This window comes from Monomorium pharaonis, chromosome 8, assembly GCF_013373865.1.
Source record: "Monomorium pharaonis isolate MP-MQ-018 chromosome 8, ASM1337386v2, whole genome shotgun sequence".
In the NCBI taxonomy this organism is placed as follows: Eukaryota; Metazoa; Arthropoda; class Insecta; order Hymenoptera; family Formicidae; genus Monomorium; species Monomorium pharaonis.
This window is the reverse complement of record NC_050474.1, coordinates 311,641-326,921: the sequence shown is the minus strand read 5'-3', so window position 1 is coordinate 326,921 and position 15,281 is coordinate 311,641. Positions and strand designations below refer to the sequence as shown.

Below are 15,281 nucleotides of genomic sequence, written 5' to 3'. Positions count from 1 at the left end.
CTTGGTAGCGTACGCGCATACGTGGTACACGCGCTCTCGGACCGAATCGAGCCGAGCCGTTGTCCTCCCCTTCGCGAACCTTTGGAACAAGCGTCTTCCTTCTTGACGAGGTACGCGTGCTCCTATATCCTGTTCTATCTGTGGGCGTCATTCTCCATCCTCCCCCTCCCCTCGTCGCCGCGACGACGTTGACGTCTTCGTCGTCGCCGTCGCTACCGCCGTTCGTTGGGCGGATACACGCTATCTTCATTGGATCGCGCTCGCCAGTTCTAGGAACGCGTTGAATCCTCGATCTCGAATTAGTGGCGTCGAGCTCGCGTTCGAGTCTATGTCTTTCTCGACCCCCCCCCCCCCCCTCCCCTAGCGCCTCTGCGGGATTTCCTATTTCTATTAACGCGCATTTTCGCGTGCGTCGCTAATGTCGGCGACATTATCCGTGCACGCGTTCGTTATACCGGATCGATCGTAACGATCTACGGGACGTGTGCGCGCACGCGCGCGCGCGCGCGCGTGTGTGTGTGTGTGTGTGTGTGCGTGCGTGCGTGCGTGCGTGCGTGCGCGCGCGCAAAATATCCGTCCACGTACATACACGCCCGTTACTCAGTGATACAGGTATTCGCGATTTCTATGGTGTATGAGTGCTTACACTCGCGCGTGTCATTGGCATATATCTGGTATGTATATATGTACGTACGCGTGAAGGAGGACATCCAAGTCAAGCAGGGAAAACGGCGAGGTTATGACTCGTCGGTCGTCGCATGCAAAGAGATGATTTTCGTCGAGCGGGAGGGTGCACTTCAAAATGACTGAAATATCACTTCCTTTTTGATTTATCCATTTTTGTTCATTTCTGTCAATGTAAATATTAATCGTGGTTTAACTTGCTCTTCTTTTTCTTTAGTTAGAGAAAGAATTAAGAAAAGATAAAAAATAAAAATATCAAGAAATCGACATTGATAGAGATAGGAATTACTAAAAAAAAAAGTGTCGTTTTCTGCACATCTCAAGCTAAACCTAAACCTAAACCTAAACCTAAACGGAATGACTTGTCTAATGTCCATTTCCACCAATGTAGGTTAACTTTGATATTTCAGTTTAACTTATTCTTTTTCTAATTTTTAGAATTAGAAAAGATAAAGAGTAAGTAAACCGAGTCAAAGTTAATCTTTTTTTTTGGGGGTGGGAGGTGACATTAATTCGTATCAGACTACGCGTTAGAGATTGAAGATTGCAAATTAAAGATAGGAATTAAATTGATTAAATTCTAATCTCCAATTCGCAATGTTCAAGTTTTTAATGCGTAGTTTCATACAGGCTTTAATGTCTCTAAAAAGCCTAATTCTCTCTGAATGCTTAATGTGGACGACATAACTTGAAGAAAACTTGTGAAAACATTTTTTATCTGATTTGTCATAATCTGGCAGCATTTATAGTCTTGATGTGAAATATAGACAAAGAAAAGGAAAGCAAATTATTGTAAGGGATGTAAAATTATGTCGTCAGATGATATTTTTGAAATTTTTGTAGAATTCTGTAAAATGACGTACTTTTTGACATTTGTCTTTTTCCTTGGGAAGTGAATCAATTTTTATAATTCTTTTAATTTTTTCAGAAGTGACTACGATTTGATCGATACACAGCATCGCCATGCAGTCGATTCGATTGGAATTTTTTTCTAAAAATTGTTTTATTGCGATGTTCAACGAGTGTATAGTTGTATATGTGTGGTGCAGTGGAGGGGGGAAAGGTTTTTTGACAAGAGTGAACTGTGAAACATTCTTCGTTGCATCACGCGGCGAATTTCTGGTCGCGACTTGCGGTGAATTGTAGGCGAAATATATAAACTAATAAACATCTGGTTTAACTGTCTCGGGAAGTCAATGACGTATACGTTATGATTGGTTCTCTGTTCATATTCATCGAGTTGACAGTTTACGAAAAAGATCTGGGACACCAATTTTCGACACCTCCACCCAACTTTGATTCATTTAATCAGTGTCAATTTAATCATGACAATTTTGTTGTTGCAAAATTTCTAACCACGCATTTATCGTTTCTGGTCCAATCTTTCTTTCCATGTGTTAAGTAGTAAATTATCTGTGTTAATTAAACGTGTTCTCAAGCAGAATCAATCCGAGTTTAGTCAAAGGCATTCTTACTGCCTATTTTTATTGACATAAATTAATTTAAAATTTGTTTTCACTCATTCTTTATTTTTTATAACTAGAACGAGATAAAAAAATAAACCGAGGCTAAAATTAATCAACGTTGGTAGAAGTGAACGTTAGATTCGGTAGACAACTTTTGGCGCATAGTTTTTCTCTATCAAACTTTGCAAATCCACAGAGAAATAATGCGCTTGTTTAATCTGGATCATTGTTTCAAAGGGAGCGATGTAAATCGCTCTGATAAGAAAAAAATATGCCACCAGGTGAAGTTACAACGATGAGAGCCAACTTACTAACAAACGTCGCCTTCTAGATTCTTGTCTATGGTGCAGATGGTTAAAGATAATTTAGAGAAATTAGCACTGATCAGCTGAGGTCGAATTGCGAATCGCATTAATGTGAGTTAGTATTGACTGCAAGAGTTTTTATCCTTTATTTACGTTATTGTGACAGGGACCTAAATAAATCTGATCTAATTTAGAAACGATTAGGAAATTATTAACCGCTAAAGTTAGGTTAGGTTAGGGTTAAGTTGTACTGCGCGATTGGAATTAAAATCCGGTTGCATGAGTGCTAAGTTTAGCTTTATTTCCTTTTCTATGAATCGGGAGCAAGATCATAATCTAGAAAGAGGGGAAAAAAGTATCGTTGATCATGAGTTATTCCAAATACAATCCTGGCGCGTTTCAAATAGCTCTTGGTTAATGTTAAGCTCGTTTAACTTTATTTTTTTGCTTACTACTTATAAGATGATCATTTTTTTTCTATGAAAAACAGCTTGACGCAAGTTTCCCTCTTATCAACCTAATTCTTCGTCAAATTAAAATTAAGACACTTTTAATTAGCACTCAATTCTAGAATGGGTAAAAATTTGTTTACACATACTAATGGAAGAGGATTAATATATAATATATGTAATCTTTGCATGCGCAAGAGAAAACTTTGAGGAACTACTTTTTCTACTAGATAATTTTTAAAAACTTAAAAATAGTCTTTCGACAGTATTCAATCTCCAATTTATTGGAATTGCATTTCTGATACCTACATTTTTACAAAATTTTAGAAACTTTTGTACAAGTTAATTAAATAATTGATGCAACTATTTTGAATCAAAATTAGGTAGATTTTAATGACGTTGTTTCTCGTTGTCATACAGCTGAAACTAGCTTTTTTGTCTAATGTAATGTTGTAACGTCGGTTTTAGTTTCTAGATTTTGTTTTATCCTCTTTTTTTTTTTTAATCTTAAAAAAGATCTATATATATTTACATATGCGCGCGCGCGCGCGCACACACACACACACACACACACACACACACACACACAAAATTATTTATAGCGTCGTGTAAAACGCATTGCAAAGTTAATAACTTATTGTTGATTTATTTGCTGAATTGCTCCTTTTACTTTTTATATTTAAAAAGGCACGTGTATACATCTACGTACATATATATCCTGTCTGCAGTTAAAGTGTGTAAGAGAAAATATATTTGACTCTACATAATGTTATATAGATGTGTAAATAATTTGATCAATTCAATCAGTGATTAACTTAAGGGATACAGTAATATTATGTCGTTACCTGAAATTTTTTTCTTTTTGTAAAAATATTAGATTTCGGGAAACTACGAATTATATGATCAAAAATTTTAAGTAATTAATCGACGATTAACTTCCGTTTTCTACCAATGTAGATGAACTTTAATCTCTAATTATCTTCTTATCTTTCTCGAAGAATTAGCAAAAAGTAAAGTGTTAAATAGAAATAAAAAATTAATTCGATAGGAATGAAGATGTAAATGAATCAGATTGGTCAAGGTGTTGCCCTCGAATCCTCGAAAGGTTTGCGATCGTGCAAAGGCGTCGAAATGCGCCTTCCTTAGCCCCGCTACCTCGTCGTCCACTTTCCTTCCACCCACTCACTCGCTCTCGAGTTTATCGTTATCCGTGTTCGTTGGCCGACGTTAGGTTTCATATCAGCCACCAGGCGGTCTCTGTTTCGCTAGATACGCCGGTGCACGTAGATGGCCGATCTCGCCGTCTAGTCTAGCTTCCGTCGAACGAAGGGACCGGAGGCAAGCGAGCAAGCAGGGAGGGAAAGAAAGGAGGAACGTCAGCGGGGAATTCGCGCATCGGGAAAGAGTTATATAACCCGGGATACATATACGCATTGATAGTTGCCTTCGTGCCGTCGACGACTCCGAAGGTGGCTCGGCCGCGTCAGCTCGTCCTTTCGTCGCCCTTTCAACCGTTTTTTTTTTCTCTCGCCACTTCATCTCTTACGAATCCCATCATGCAATTCCCATCCTCCTTCCATCTCCCTTCCACTCCTTTTCCTTACTCTAGTGCAAGCGTGCGCGCCTCACAACGACTTCCACCTTCATTCTGATGCTACGAGAGCATCGCGACCGCCCGAGGTGCAGTATTCCAATGCCGTTCTCCTTCATCCCCCTCTGCTTCCTTCTACCTCGTCATTTCCTCGGTATCTCCTGCGCGTGAAAAGTGGCGGGGAGGGGGAGCGAATTCTCCGGGACGGAGAAAGAGTGAAAGAAGAGAAGAATGACTGGTATGTGTATGTATTTTGTTACGTGTGTAGGTACGCGAGAACGTGTATGGGACCGTGTTGTCGCGCAATGTTGGTTAAAGCACTCGCCAGCTCCTTGTACACCATCGAACACTGCGCGCCCGCGCGCGCGCACGCATACATGTGAATTGCGCTTACTCGCTCGCATGGCCGCAGGAAACCGCCGCGAATGAACACCAGCGATGCGCGTCGCACGTGCACCCTGTCCATCCGCGCGCTGTGCGAATGTGTATGTACGTACAATGAGATGCGCGGTTCGTGCGCGAGTATGCGCTGCGCTTGTCGCACTGTCGCCGCCGCTGGGCGCGCCACCTGACGGGATTCCTGCAAGTGCATCGCGTTCTCGCTCGTTCACTCGCTCACGCCCCCCCCCCCCTCTCTCGCCACAAACACACACACACACACACACACACTTTCTCTCTCTCTCTCTCGCGCGCGCTCGCGTTCGCTCGTGAGAATGCCCGCACGAGTTCGCGGTGCCGATTAGCTCGTCCGCCGAGAGGAGCCATCAGCCAACCTCCTTTGCCAGCTCACTGACGATCGCCTTGTCTATCCGTGAAGTTTCCGTTGTGTCGTCTCACGTGTGGTGGTCGTTGATCTATGCACGCGTGGAAGCGACTGCTTACAGTACCGATCCACCATATTATTCCATATATCCGACAGCGTTCGTATCGACGGGTTTCCTTGCCTGCGACGACTTGTCGCGCGCGCGTTGTCGTTTCCTCCCTCGTCCGCGCATTGACGACGTGGAAAGGAAGGTAAAGAATCATCGGCGTTGTACGCGTATGGATACGAATTTACGAGAGAGTGACGAGAGCGCGAGTGCGAGCACGGTCTCGACGCGAATGTACGTCGTCGCCCTATTATTCTCTACGCACTGCCTCGGCCGATTGTGCTTCGCGACGGGGTGAGGAGAGGCGAGAAAAAACGGAAAAGGAGCACGACTCGCGCGTAGGTATTACTTGCGAGCGGGATGTCGTAGGTTGTGGAAGTATAGTCTTCGTCGTTGTCATTGTTATCGTCGTCACCGTCGTCACCGTCGCCATCGCTGTCGCCATCGCCGTCGCCATCGCCATCGCCGTCGCCATCGCCATCGCCGTCGCCATCGCCATCGCCGCCGCCGTTGCCGCCACACTCGTGGCCGCTCCTTCGCACACCTTCGCGGGGGAACGGCCGCGCGCATCGCCGAGCGTTAAGCGCTCGCTTGTAACGTCACTTATCGCCGCCACTACCACCGTCCGCCTAGAAAACACAATTATACTTTCACCCGGCGTTCCCGATTTACGTTTATTGTCTCTCGCGGTCGCGGCTACGCGAACACGACGGAGCACTGGAAGATACATCGTTTCTCCGACGAGGCATTTCCGTTCTTTTCGCCTAATCACTCCAATCTGGTCTGATCTGATCGTTCGATTCCCAGAATCTTGTGCTCATATAACGTGTCTTTGTTCGATGACACAAATTAATAAAGTAGATCGTGCAATCACAACAAATTGTGAGAAAAGTATTTAGCTTGTGATTATAATTTATTGTTGAGATAATTAGAATTAAGAGTTCGATATTTTATTATTACTGCTATAATGTTTGTGATAATAGCATACAATATGTCACACTGACAAGAAAAGTTGTAATTTAGCATAGTTTAAATACAGCTGGCCTTAAAAATGCTATACTTATAATAATTTTCTATGTCAATTTTATTTAGGTACTTATTTTATATAAATACTAAATACTTTTCTCTTAATATGCAAGATTGATGTAGATAAGCAAGTAGGAAACAACAGTTAACTTTTATTCAATTCTTGCATATTTTTTAAATTATATGTACATATTGATTTTTACCAACAGATATCTTATTGTAGGTGGAGTGCTTTGCAATTGATCAGGTTGAATTAGACGAGGATCATTCTGAGTCATCAAAATTTTTACTGACTTCCGAGGATCCCGAGCGCTCCGTGGATCCTGAGACTCAGGCACGTCTCGAGGCACTTCTTGAAGCAGCTGGCATCGGAAAGCTATCATCGGGTGATGGGAAGCACCTGCCTGATCACGAGGTGCTTCGTCGTTTAACATCGAGTGTCTCCTGTGCATTGGACGAGGCTGCGGCAGCATTAACACGTATGCGCAGTGACAATCCACGTGTGCCGAACGAAAAGCGCTCTCTCGTTGAGGCGTGCACCGACGGCGACGTCGGTACCGTTCGGAAATTGCTAACAGAGGGTCGTAGCGTCCACGAGACCACCGAGGAAGGAGAGAGTCTGCTCTCTTTAGCTTGCTCAGCTGGTTACTACGAACTTGCTCAGGTTTGGATCAAAATCATAATCATGTACACCTTTTGTCTCTGTAAGTTCTAGAAATTTGCATCAACAAATTATGTGTGATATTTTACAAGGTTTATTGAGACAGGCTGCTGCTATGTGCAGATAAGAAATTTTCTGTTTTAGTCACACGCTTAACATACAATCTTTGTATAGTATGTATGCATTGTACGCGCGCGCGCGCGCGCGCGCGCGCGCGTGTGTGTGTGTGTGTGTGTGTGTGTGTGTGTGTGTGTGTGTGTGTGTGTTAAAACATCATAGAATTGCAAGCTCGACCCTATATGAATTTGTGTTTAAATAATTTCCTCCTCTATCAAGAAAAACCTGAGCTTATGAATATGTTATAGTGTCTTTGATAAAGCTATGTATATATTGCATTGTTATGTGTGCCAACACATATGTGGTGTACACGCAGAAAATTTTGTCTTAGAATTTATTCTTAAAATCATGGGAGAATAGAAAGAATTTTACTATTGAGTAAAATTGTTAATTTACAGTAATTACTGTAATTTTAATATAATAATTTAAATAAATTTTACTAAAATTCTTTGATATTTATATTCTCACAATTACCATCATTTTAAAGATAAATTCTAAGAGACATTTTCTGATATATTCTCTTACAGAAATTTACTTTTGGAAATATTAAGTTAGCTAATGATTAATTATATATTTTGAGTATTAAAAGTACTAACAGCTGTGCTCTGAATATGCAAAACAAGTAGTTAATTACTGGCCTATTTAATATTGGCATTAAATTTCTATAAGGATAAAATAAATTTTACCTCTTCTCTTTTTTTGTTACTTTATTAATTCTTGTGTAAATCTTATCATGTACATGTAATATTATGTTTACTATATTTGTACAGGTGTTGAATTTATATTAACAGTTTAGTTTGAATGACTGTAATAATACATTGGTACAGTAATTCTTATTATGCAAAAAGATGATGTTGAAAATAATATCAAACACATTATTTGCCGATGTCTTGCGTTTTTGTATGTACATTGTAAGTGTACAAACTATAAAAATAAAATGACTTCTATGTTGGCATGTAATATTTAATAATATCTGAACAAATCACATTTTTTTACTTTATGTTGTAACTTACAGTCAGTCAGACATTGGGATTACTGCTTAATGATACAAGATTATCTTACTTTATTGTAAAGTAAATTCTAGCTTAGGTTTACAACGAGAAGACTATTTTCTTTGCTTCTTTGATTGTTTTTATTTTTATATATTGTTTATAGGCTGAATAATTGAAAACTAATTGTTAATTAGTTAAAATTATTAATTTGTTTTCTTTAATTAACGTTACATTGATTAGATAAGTCACAAGAAATGTTGTATGCTCTTATGTAGAAGACTTTTTTAAAACTTTCGTTTTCTTTAACTTTTTTTGTTGTTTATCAAACCGTCATGTTAATCATGCACGTGAAGTTGGCATTATAATTATACAATTATAATGTAAGATAATATTTAGTTGGAATTTCGTAGACCGATGAAATTGATGTCATTGGATTTTTCTACGAAACAGGTACTTTTGGCGATGAGTGCTAACGTAGAAGATCGTGGCATTAAAGGGGACTGTACCCCTTTGATGGAAGCTGCTAGTGCAGGGCATGTAGATATCGTGTCTTTACTGATTGCTCACGGGGCCGATGTAAATGCTCAGTCTACGTCAGGTAAAATAATCCATCAGTTTATTTTAACTCTATGTAATGAAGCATTTTTATTATATGTAAATACAGATATCCATTTATTTACGATGAGGGTTACGTTCCCAAACTTTCGTCATATGTTGAACTAATTATAAATCGAATAGTAGAATATAGCGTTAAGTGAGCTAAATTGTCGCTACATATGCACATCGTTAAAACTGATTCTAGCAATTTTTTTATATAAATAAGACATTTCTGTACATGAATAAAGAAAACAATTATATAGACCTCAATTTAAAAGGAATGACAAAACTTTTCTCAATTTACACGAGAAATAGAGAAATAGAAGCCAGATAACACTATAAAAAAGTTACAAAAAAGTACACCTATATACTAGGTGGTACATCCTATGCAAAGTTTTTGACAAATCCTGGACCACTATACTGGTCTTGTCGGCAGTCTAAAGGTTAAGAATATAATTTTTAATATAATTTTATAAAAATTTTGATATTAAATATAAAAATTTATGTTTAGCTGAAATATAAGTTATATGTTCAATAAATGATTATAAAAATAATATTTAGCGTTATTGCGCATATCGGTTATTAATTTGAAAATTCATAAGTCGAAGGTTACGGTCAACTTGACACTATAAATCATAAAGGTTTTTGTTTTGATTGATCAGTTAAATGATTAGAAATATTTGTAGCGTTGTGTTGATCGCAGCCGAAGTAGTTGTAAGTAAAGGGATATCCGCATTGTATTAAGGTTGGTTTAGTCAATGATATTGTTACAAATATATCTGCACTCACCAAAGGTAATACACCTCTTATGTACGGATGCGCCGGTGGACACGAGGAGGTTGTACGTGTTTTGCTAAACCATGGGGCCAATGTCGAAGATCATAATGAGAACGGTCATACACCTTTGATGGAAGCGGCAAGCGCCGGGCATGTTCAAGTTGCCAAAATTCTACTTGAACATGGGGCTGGCATTAATACTCATTCCAATGAATTTAAAGAGTCCGCATTGACATTGGCATGCTATAAGGGACATTTAGAGATGGTTCGTTTCTTATTAGAAGCTGGCGCGGATCAGGTAACGATTGTTTTATCTTTCTCTGATAGATAAGGGGTTATATACAAAAAATAGAATAGAGAAAATGTGTGAGGTGCAATAAAGGGAATAGAGAATAAGGAACTTTAGTTGACTAAGGAAAACATATCGATCATTCTTTATTCGACATATTGAACTGTTCCTTGTTTTCTATTTTATGACCTGTTAAAAAAATGAAAATAAAGGCGCTTTTAACAAGATTGTTATTAATACTTAAATTATGTTAAATATTAATATTTTTGTCGTGTTCTTATAGGAACATAAAACCGATGAAATGCATACTGCCCTTATGGAGGCATCGATGGACGGTCATGTGGAAGTTGCTCGTTTACTTCTGGATTCAGGTGCCCAAGTAAATATGCCCACGGACAGTTTTGAGTCGCCATTGACATTAGCCGCTTGTGGCGGTCATGTGGACTTGGCTATGCTTCTGATCGAGCGAGGAGCAAATATAGAGGAAGTTAATGATGAGGGTTATACGCCGTTGATGGAAGCAGCGCGCGAGGGTCATGAGGAAATGGTTGCTTTACTTCTGAGTCAAGGTATACAATGTTTGAGTCGTTAAATAACAATTGAATGTATAACGATTATAATGACATGGATATAAAAAAGGTGCAAACATCAACGCTCAAACTGAGGAGACTCAGGAAACGGCGCTCACCTTGGCTTGCTGTGGTGGTTTCTTGGAAGTTGCCGATTTTTTAATGAAGGCGGGAGCAGATATCGAACTGGGTGCTTCCACTCCTCTAATGGAAGCTGCACAGGAAGGACATTTAGATCTTGTTCGATATCTCTTGGAAAGTGCGGCGGATGTTCACGCTCAGACACAAACAGGAGATACAGCATTGACATACGCGTGCGAGAACGGTCATACAGACGTTGCTGATCTTTTGTTGCAATTTGGCGCTGATCTAGTACGTTTTTAAAAATATAACATTGAGAGTTACCTTTTAGAGAGGGTCAAAGATTTACTTTCAAGCAATAATCTATTTTGTTGTGCCCATAGATTTACTTGCAAATTTATTTTAATTGTTTTGTTAATTTAGATTTATTAATGTTTATCTTAAAAGCAAAAATTTATTTTTTTTTTATTCATAGATTCCGATTTACTTACAATTTATTTTAGTTTTATATATATTTTTTTATATATAATCTTACATTTTTTAATTTTGTCTTTGTGTGAATTATTTATAGAATCTTTATTACTTCAAGCATATACAATGCCAAGAAGGGACTTGATTTACATTAGAAATTTTAATCTTGCATTTATCCACACCTTATCTTAAGCCTTCGGCACACGATTTTTTATGCTAGATCGTATACGAGGCATCTTAATACGTGTCCTGATTGGCTCGAATGATTATGTCACCAATCGTAAGCCAATGAGGATACGTAGTAGACGCCTTGTATGAGATTTAGCAAGAAAAATTGTATCGTGTGCCGAAGGCTTTATACTGGTTTAACCTAAATTCTTAATTTCTTAATCATTATTTCTCTTGACATTTATCTGTTTATTTACATTTAATTACTCTATTTTCCAGACACCTTATCTTTTTCTCTATCTTATACTATATTTTATATATTATACCTTTTACATTTTTACATATATTTCTCCAACCGTTTAACTATCCTTTTATCCCAATATCCAGTCGCATGGCTTCTCACTTTCAAATAAACCTATATACCTATAAACCTAATGTAATGTATCTTATCTTACTCTATAATCGCAAGAATCCTTATACAACAAATCTTTTTTTTTTCAGCATCTATTGCTAAGAAGAAAATCCTACATAGAATACAATATAATCTTACTTAATCATTTTTCTCGCTACTGTGTGAATTATTTATATTGATTCTTTGTATTCAAGGAACACGAATCAGAAGGAGGTAGAACTCCACTGATGAAAGCTTGTAGAGCGGGACATTTGTGCACAGTTCAATTTCTCATCTCGAAGCGCGCCGATGTCAATCGACAAACGACAAACAATGATCACACGCCGCTTTCGTTGGCGTGCGCTGGTGGTCATCTTGCAGTGGTTGAATTGCTTCTCGCACAATCTGCGAATCCATTTCATAAGTTAAAAGTAAGATTTATATCTTTAATAGCTGTAATCTTAATCAATTACTCTCAAGATTTGAAAACTTTTAAAGATTTATCTCTTTTTATTACCTTGAATTTATCAAGTAAAAAATAATTTTTTATACTCGTAGATTTTCAATTTAACTTTTATTAATTTATTTACTTGTCATTGATGTATCAATTGTATCAATATGCATATACTTTTGATGTACGCTTCACAAAATTAATGAATGTAATATTAATAAGGTTGATACATAACATGCGTATTATTCTTTTTAATTTTATACAATCTTAAATTATCTTAATGTTTATATCCTCTAAAATTATATATATGCGCGCGCGCGCGCGCGCACGCACGCGCACGCACGCACACACACACACACACACACACACACACACACACACACACACACACACACACACACACAATAAACAAAAACTACATATAATCTAATAAAATAAATTACAGGATAATTCAACTATGCTGATAGAAGCTGCAAAAGGAGGTCACACTCCTGTTGTTCAACTATTATTGGACTATCCTCATAGCATCATGATGAGCGCTCCTCATAGTGCCGCACCTGGACCTATGTTACTACCACAGCAACAGCAGCCACAACAACCTCAGCAGCAGCAGCAACAACCACAACCTCATACAATTCGTTCACCACAGTTTTCTCATTCTCAACAAACATCTACACAACCGCAGCAACATTCGCAGCAGCAGCAGCAACAGCAGCAGCAGCAACAACAAACTGCTGAACAAGTGCAAAATCTCCAACCTAAGCATAACACACAAAAATCACTGTTGAGAAAGAATCGATCGGTTACTATGATGTCCGATATGAGCCTTACTTCTGCTGAAGCGCAACAAGTCCGCTCGCAACCTGTAGGAGAATTGACCGCTACTACTAAGGACGATACTAATATTCTTGATAAAGGCAGTGGGGGTTTTACAAGTTTATCAGAACCTAATATTAGTCTTAGTCCGACGTCAGCAGCGCAAGTGATACATGCCAGTGAAAGTCGGAAATCTGCAACTAGGCAAGAGCAAATCTTTCAAAAGCAACAAATACTTGACGAATTGAAAGTACGTTTCTTGTCATATTCTTAATTTTCGATTTAATATCTAAAGTTATTTGATATATTAATCTTCTAATCGTATTTTGCATCTATATTGATTGTGTTTAGGATAAAAAGATCTCAAAAATTAGGGCGCACGCGCGCGCGCGCGCGCACACACACACACACACACACACACACACACACACACACACACACACACACAGCCATAGTTCATAATTATACTAAAGTTTAAAACACAATTTTTTAGTACAATAAAGTGAAACTTGAATATATTTTGCCTAAAGTACGTCTACACACAATACTCTAATATTATAAATTAAATATTTTTCAAAATATTTAAGTTGGAAAAGAATACTCTTAGAAGATTTAAAAAATTCTTGCTATATTTATGTACTTTATCAAATAAAATGTGACATTAATAAAGATATTTGATATAGTGCATTTTTGTAATTCTACGTGCCATGATTTTTTTGTAAAGTCGTAATTATATCTTTTAGAGGGTAGAAGACGAAATAGGAGCTAAAGGAGGAAATTTGTGTTCTCGAAATTCAATTATAAATCAATCTCAACCACAGCAGTTACAACAACAACAACAACAACAACAACAACAAGATCCTAGTGAGACAGAGGCATTATTACCAAACATGTTGAATATTGACCTGCCAACTCAATCGACATCTCCACATGGTATTTTCTTGTTTCATTACCCCTAGTCTACAATGAAGATTTAAGTCATAAGAAACTGACCAATCACAGTCGATTTTTATAAGAATACTCAATTGTCAATTGAGGTTGGTGAATTTCTTATGGCTTAAAGCTTAAATCTTTATTATAGACAAAGCTTTACATCAAAATATGCATTTACATTAACATTAAATGTTTGTTTATGTTAATATTTTTAACATGTGATTATTTTGTTTGAAAGGTTTAATTTGCAATACAACTGGTATGTCTGGCAGTTCATTAACGTATCCGGGAGCTAATGACACGGCATTGATGTGCAGCGCTTACCTTGACGGTAAGATAATGGGAATGCAAGCTGCTCAGTTTCAGAAGACGCTGTCTGTGATTCCGACCGCGACGGAAACGTTCCCGACAAATACATTTCCTTCTTCGCCTCCCTTATCTCTCGCGCCGCTACCAGTTACGACTACCACTACCACCGTATCTCTTGTTAGCGCTACTTCTTTGACAACTACACCGAGTCCACCGAGTATTTCTACCCCTCCAACCGTTATAGCCGTTTCCCAACCGCCTATTACTGCGAGCAGTGACGTCAGTCAAAATACTGCTATAAGTGATCGTCCAAAAGCTAAACCTGTATCCAAGAAAGAAGGAAAGAATGTACGGAAAGCTACGTCCAGTATCGGAATGGCAAAATTGCAGCATACACAAGCGACTCTAATGGCTGGACTTCACCAGCAGTATCAGCAAAAGCAACGCCAGCAGCATCCTTCGTACCAAGTACAGCAAGTTCAACAGCTGCACCAACTCAACCAGCAACTGCAGCTCCAGTTAGATCAAGTACAGGTAAATTTCTATTTTTATTTTTACATCTATTTCGGCTTAAAAAATCTTTTAAAGTGCGAGAAAAACTATATAAAATACCTATTAATTATTAATATTAATTATAAACTTATTCTCAAAATTTGATCAAATTTGTAGTATGTGAAAATCTGGACAATTTCTTTAGCACACGTAACTATTTTTGTTCTTTTCAATGAATTTTTTTTCGATATAGATACAGCAGCAATCGCAGCAGCCTCAATCGCAATCGCAACAATCTCACCAACAGATTCATTCACAACAGCAAACAAATATAGTTGCTAATAATACGGGTAGTAGTATACTTATGCCTGCTCAATTGATGTCACACTTGCATCCGGGTCATCACCATTTGCACAGTCAAGTAATTAAATTGTTGAATAATTAGTTGCGATTATTTTGGTAAAATATATGCAACAATAACTTAAAAAAAACATTTTTAACAGCAAACGATGCCAGAGAATCTTCCCGAGCAAACTGATCCTGAATTAACGCGAAAGTACAGAGAAAGTGCTTGTGCATTTTTTACTGGCGCTCAAAAGACTAAAAACTTCTCCTCTAATGACAAAGTATTGAAAATGGAGGACGGCACGGATATTCCTATCGAGGATGCGTTTGAAATTTTTCGCTCTATTGGTTTTGAGGATGCAGTTGATAGTAAATATATATATATATATATATATTTTTTTTTTTTTTTTTTTTTTTTAAAGAAATGAGAAA

At 38.0% G+C, this 15,281-nt stretch overlaps 1 protein-coding gene and 1 long non-coding RNA gene across 5 annotated transcripts in view; both read left to right on the top strand.

Annotated features, from left to right (window-relative positions):
- LOC105839960 (ankyrin repeat domain-containing protein 17) overlaps positions 1 to 15,281 on the top strand; it is a 29,777-nt gene that overhangs the window by 1,976 nt on the left and 12,520 nt on the right. The window contains exons 1-12 of one of the 3 annotated variants that reach the window (XM_036291522.1): positions 5,214 to 5,378; positions 6,614 to 7,054; positions 8,611 to 8,758; positions 9,552 to 9,832; positions 10,107 to 10,392; positions 10,463 to 10,764; positions 11,719 to 11,934; positions 12,400 to 13,020; positions 13,514 to 13,703; positions 13,942 to 14,546; positions 14,758 to 14,925; positions 15,008 to 15,218. In XM_036291522.1, coding sequence (XP_036147415.1) covers positions 5,352 to 5,378; positions 6,614 to 7,054; positions 8,611 to 8,758; positions 9,552 to 9,832; positions 10,107 to 10,392; positions 10,463 to 10,764; positions 11,719 to 11,934; positions 12,400 to 13,020; positions 13,514 to 13,703; positions 13,942 to 14,546; positions 14,758 to 14,925; positions 15,008 to 15,218 — 3,496 coding nt within the window. In that variant the 5' untranslated portion in view covers positions 5,214 to 5,351. Of the gene's footprint in view, positions 1 to 5,213; positions 5,379 to 6,158; positions 6,222 to 6,613; positions 7,055 to 8,610; positions 8,759 to 9,551; positions 9,833 to 10,106; positions 10,393 to 10,462; positions 10,765 to 11,718; positions 11,935 to 12,399; positions 13,021 to 13,513; positions 13,704 to 13,941; positions 14,547 to 14,757; positions 14,926 to 15,007; positions 15,219 to 15,281 lie in introns of those variants that run through there. The other 2 variants (XM_012686630.3, XM_012686629.3) reach the window with 2 other exon arrangements.
- LOC118647174 lies at positions 117 to 3,940 on the top strand. 2 transcript variants are annotated; one of them, XR_004964483.1, is made up of 2 exons: positions 117 to 674; positions 1,613 to 3,940. It is a non-coding gene; the product is annotated as an uncharacterized LOC118647174 (long non-coding RNA). The 2 variants fall into 2 exon arrangements; XR_004964482.1 differs by lacking the exon at positions 117 to 674 and adding an exon at positions 1,134 to 1,476.